The 5,620-nt window shown below is 42.3% G+C and overlaps 1 protein-coding gene across 1 annotated transcript in view; it reads left to right on the forward strand.

The window, feature by feature from the left end:
- pax10 (paired box 10) overlaps positions 1-5,620 on the forward strand; it is a 16,670-nt gene continuing 11,050 nt past the window's right edge. Inside the window, exons 1-4 of the mRNA XM_058416680.1 lie at positions 1-85; positions 3,222-3,401; positions 3,490-3,572; positions 3,724-3,880. Coding sequence (XP_058272663.1) covers positions 1-85; positions 3,222-3,401; positions 3,490-3,572; positions 3,724-3,880 — 505 coding nt within the window. The remainder of the gene's footprint in view (positions 86-3,221; positions 3,402-3,489; positions 3,573-3,723; positions 3,881-5,620) is intronic.

Below are 5,620 nucleotides of genomic sequence, written 5' to 3' on the forward strand. Positions count from 1 at the left end.
ATGCTGAATCTCCAACACACCTCCGACTGGACCAGTTCTGAGACCTGGTACCATCAGAACAACACCATCACACAGCATGGGACAGGTATGGAGATAGGGAGAGAGAGAGAGAGAGAGAGAGAGAGAGAGAGAGAGAGAGAGAGAGGCTTTGACTTTTTACACAACTTTATTTACACAAGTCACATATAAAATCAGTGACTTATAAAAAAAAATAAAAATAAATAAATAAATAAGTATTAAAATCATGTCAGTAAATGAGTTTAAACACAGGTGATGATTAGTTTAGTTCTGTTTAGTTAGGTAAGTTTTCCTTCTGCTACAGAGCACAAAACATTCTCCCAACACCACACACATCTAAACACATCCAACTCATTCATACTTTTATAAAAGTTAAAATTAATTGAAATTCTTGACTTTATCAGCCTTTTCAGAATTCCGGCTCAGGTATATCACCATTTTTGCCTGACCCAATATAAAATCGATCAGTTGGCACCTGAAATGGTGTTTTCTGACAAACTTAAAACCAGAAATAAAACACTGAAAAACAACATTAAAAGACCTTAAAATGCTCCGTAAAAACACAAACAGTGACTGTAACCTGGAGCAGTGAATAAAAGCATGAAAAACTGTTTCTCTCTGTGAACAAAAAGGACAATCATGTGCAATATCAGGATTTAAAACAGAAATAAAAGAGTTCACAGAGATAATACAGTGTAAAATCCTCCACTGGAGGTCAGCAGATTTTTTAGTTAACGGTGGTTTATACAGTGCGTCCACTCTGGTTTAAAATCATCAGTAAAACCATGTACACTTCTCCATGGGGTGTCCACCCTCCCACTCAGCTTCTTCTTATTTAAAACCTTTACACACGCTCTGTAGAGCAGCTTCCCCGACACTGACCCAAAGTCCATCTCCCCTTCACCCCGGCACTCCAGGAGGGGGCCTGCACACCCGTCGAGGTCAGGAGCGATGTTCAGCTGGGGAAAGGGTTCATCCTCTGCAGGACCAGTCTCTGTGTGTGAATAGTCCATCAGCTGAACACGCTCCTCTGATGTTAGTGCAGATCTCCAGCGGTGTAGGAGCTGATTGACAACATGCAGGGACCGCAGTCCCATACGCGCTGCCAGGTCCTCTGCCCTCGACAAGTCCGACCCCGGCGATGTTCACCAGCTCCCGGAGCGTCACAATCCCTGAGGAGATGAGAGTTCTGGTCAGTACAGGGACGGTCACACTGGAGATGTCCAGTTGCACGCCATACACCAGAGGTTCCTCCAGCAGCCAGTGTAGCGTTCTGCAGCCCTTGTTCTGCTTCTTAAAAACGTTCCAGATTTTAAAAAGTCCACGATAAAAGGCTGGTAGTCCTGAAATGTCCAGAATTTTTGTGTCCATTAAAAACAATGCTCTGTCCAGCCCCAGTCCTTCAACTGTGCGTAATAATCCACTGGCTGCTGCTCTCCATACTAAGTCTCTGGGTCCAGTGAGGAGTCTCTGGATGAACTGGAGGCGGAAGGCTGCGGCTCTGCTGGACAGCTGGACCAGCCCCTGTACTCCTTCTTCTTTGGGCAGGTGGAGAACACTCTGTGGAATCCAGTGTAGACCGTCCCAGAAGAAGTCCACCAGCAGGGCCTGGATGTTCGCTAGCAGGTTCGGCGGTGGATCCACGCATGCCAGCTTGTGCCAGAGGGACGACACGGTGAGGTTGTTGATGACCAGTGTTCGTCCCTGTAGGACATCTTTGGGACCAGCCGCTTCCACCTGCTCAATCTGCCCTTCACCTGTTCTACAGAGCCTTCCCAGTTTTTGTTTGAAAACTCATTGTTCCCCAGGTAGACACCCAAGTATTTAAAACCACCTCTTTTCCATCCTAAGCCTCCTGGTAGTGAAGGTTGCCCACCTCCCCACTCCCCAACTAAAATGGCTTCAGTCTTTGACCAGTTAACTTTGTTTGCTAATTAAAACTGTCACATCATCAGCATAGGCTGATAAATAGATTGGGTTCTGGTGATCTGGAAGGTGAAGGCCAAGTAAACTTTTCCTTATCTGTTGTAATAAAGGTTCATTGGCTAAAGACAACATGCCAGATAAAGAGCATCCCTGTCTTACTCCTCTGTTAACCTTAAACAAAGTGCATAATCCACCATTAACTTTAAGTATGCTCTCCATGTCGCTATAAAGAACCTTGATTTTGTTTATAAAATTGTGGCAAAAGGCTTCTAAAGTTTTCTACAGGTGTAAGTGTTCAACTCTATCAAACACCTTTTCCTGGTCTAATGAGATCGGCCCAATGTCACAGTTCAGCAGCTTAGAGATCTCAATAATATCCTGAATGAGGGACACATTATCAAAAATGTACCTATTAGGGACACAGTAGGTCTGGTCCAGAGGAATGACGTGGTCCATTAATTTATTCAGCCTGTTAGCTAATGCCTTTGAGAGCAGTTTATAATTGGTACAGAGAAGTGAAACCGGACGCCAGTTTGTCTGTAAGGTCACCTTTTATTGGTAAAAGGGTGAGAACTGCTCTGCGACAACTCAAAGGTAACCTTCCTTCAGTCAGACTATCATTAAGTACCTGCAGTAGATCCTCTCCTAGTATCTCCCAGAAGCACTTATAGAATTCACTAGGAAGACCATCAAGCCCAGGCGCCTTCCCTACCTCCAGCTAACGTTCAGATAGCTTCTTCAGATACCTGGGGTAAGTTGTTGTAGAAGACACTGTCCTGACTGTCCTGGCCTGAGTTCCCTCATGTACAGCTGTTCATAGACACAAACTGCTCTCTTCCTTATATCCCTAGGGTTTAGTGTGAGGTTCTGTGTGAGGTTCTGTGTGAGATTCAGTGTGAGGTTCAGTGTGAGGTGCTGTGTGAGATTCAGTGTGAGGTTGTGTGTGAGGTTCTGTGTGAGATTCAGCGTGAGGTTCAGTGTGAGGTTCAGTGTGAGGTTCAGCATGAGGTTGTGTGTGAGGTTCAGTGTGAGGTTCTGTATGAGGTTCAGAGTGAGGTTCAGAGAGAGGTTGTGTGTGAGGTTCAGTGTGAGGTTCAGTTTGAGGTTCTGTGTGTGGTTCTGTGTGAGGTTCAGCGTGAGGCTCAGTGTGAGGTTCAGTGTGTGTTTGTTTTTTAAGTTCTTTATCTTCATCACTGCTATATTCTTTAGTCAGGATTAATACAGCATCTTATAAAACTTCTGTAGAACCCTGAAAACCCTGAACCTGTTTGTTTCAGATGGCTGTGTGGAGGAGGTGAACTGGGGGACGGGGGGAGGACTAAGACGAGGAGGAGACAGGAGGAAGCAGGGAGATGGGGACGACACGAATGAGGCTCAGCTTCACCTCCACCTGAAGAGGAAACTGCAGAGGAACCGTACTAGCTTCAGCCAGGAGCAGATCGATGCTCTGGAGAAAGGTTCTCACTTCTTCATTTAGAACCCAAAGAAATACCATGAAGTTCTCTCGTCTGCTCAGGTTAAATCTGTATTTCCTGTTTCTCTCAGAGTTTGAGAGGACTCATTATCCTGACATCTTCGCTCGAGAAAGACTGGCCTCAAAAATCAACCTTCCTGAAGCTCGCATCCAGGTCAGAACCCATCTCTAATATAAACAGCTTATGAAGCAGATATAAAGCTTGTTCCTTTCCTGTTCTTTGATTCTGTGAGTCCATGAATAATGCATCAGTGGAATCAGAGTGGCTCCGCCCACTGACCCATGCTCCAATGGATGATTGACAGGTGTGGTTCTCCAATCGGAGAGCTAAGTGGAGGAGGGAGGAAAAGCTGCGCAACCAGAAGAGACTGGGGGGCGGGACTTCCTGTTCTCAAACTCACACACCACTGAGCACATCCTTCAACCCACCTGTCTATCATCCTTACCATGGCAACGCCTCCGGTCAGCAGTTCAGAGATTTATTTATACAATACATAGCATTTGTGGTGTATAGTATTGTGTCACTGGTGGTGTGTAGTGTTTTAAAGTGTAGTTATGAATTGATGTATAGTGTTGTGTAGTGTAGTGTGGTGTTGTGTAGTGTTGTATATTGTTGTATAGTGTTGTGTGGTGTAGTGTGGTGTTGTGTATTGTTGTATAGTGTTGTAAATTATTGTATAGTATTGTGTAGTGTTGTGTAGTATTGTATAGTGTTGTGTAGTGTTGTGTAGTGTTATATAGTGTTGTGTAGTATAATATTGTATATTATTGTGTAGTGTTGTGTAGTGTTGTATAGTGTTGTGTAGTGCTATATAGTGTTGTGTAGTATTATATATTATTGTATAGTATTGTGTAGTGTTGTGTAGTGTTGTATAGTGTTGTATAGTGTTGTGTAGTGTTGTATAGTGTTGTGTAGTGTGTAGTGTTGTGTAGTGTTGTGTAGTGTTGTATAGTGTTGTGTAGTGTTGTATAGTGTTGTATAGTGTTGTATAGTGTTGTGTAGTGTTGTATAGTGTTGTATAGTGTTGTATAGTGTTGTGTAGTGTTGTGTAGTGTTGTATAGTGTTGTGTAGTGTTGTATAGTGTTGTATAGTGTTGTATAGTGTTGTGTAGTGTTGTATAGTGTTGTATAGTGTTGTGTAGTGTTGTGTAGTCTTGTATAGTGTTGTGTAGTGTTGTATAGTGTTGTGTAGTCTTGTTTAGTGTTGTATAGTGTTGTGTAGTGTTGTGTAGTCTTGTATAGTGTTGTATAGTGTTGTGTAGTGTTGTATAGTGTTGTGTAGTGTTGTGTAGTGTTGTATAGTGTTGTGTAGTGTTGTGTAGTGTTGTATAGTGTTGTGTAGTGTTGTATAGTGTTGTGTAGTGTTGTGTAGTGTTGTATAGTGTTGTGTAGTGTTGTATAGTGTTGTGTAGTGTTGTGTAGTGTTGTATAGTGTTGTATAGTGTTGTATAGTGTTGTGTAGTGTTGTATAGTGTTGTGTAGTGTTGTATAGTGTTGTATAGTGTTGTGTAGTGTTGTGTAGTGTTGTATAGTGTTGTGTAGTGTTGTGTAGTGTTGTATAGTGTTGTATAGTGTTGTGTAGTGTTGTGTAGTGTTGTATAGTGTCGTGTAGTGTTGTGTAGTGTTGTGTAGTGTTGTATAGTGTCGTGTAGTGTTGTGTAGTGTTGTGTAGTGTTGTATAGTGTTGTGTAGTGTTGTGTAGTGTTGTATAGTGTTGTGTAGTGTTGTATAGTGTTGTATAGTGTTGTGTAGTGTTGTATAGTGTTGTGTAGTGTTGTGTAGTGTTGTATAGTGTTGTGTAGTGTTGTGTAGTCTTGTATAGTGTTGTGTAGTGTTGTATAGTGTCGTGTAGTGTTGTGTAGTGTTGTATAGTGTTGTGTAGTGTTGTGTAGTCTTGTATAGTGTTGTGTAGTCTTGTTTAGTGTTGTGTAGTGTTGTGTAGTCTTGTATAGTGTTGTGTAGTGTTGTATAGTGTTGTATAGTGTTGTGTAGTGTTGTGTAGTGTTGTATAGTGTCGTGTAGTGTTGTGTAGTGTTGTGTAGTGTTGTATAGTGTTGTGTAGTGTTGTATAGTGTTGTGTAGTGTTGTATAGTGTTGTATAGTGTTGTATAGTGTTGTGTAGTGTTGTGTAGTGTTGTGTAGTCTTGTATAGTGTTGTGTAGTGTTGTATAGTGTCGTGTAGTGTTGTGTAGTGTTGTATA

Source organism: Hemibagrus wyckioides, linkage group LG02, assembly GCF_019097595.1.
Source record: "Hemibagrus wyckioides isolate EC202008001 linkage group LG02, SWU_Hwy_1.0, whole genome shotgun sequence".
Classification (NCBI taxonomy): Eukaryota; Metazoa; Chordata; class Actinopteri; order Siluriformes; family Bagridae; genus Hemibagrus; species Hemibagrus wyckioides.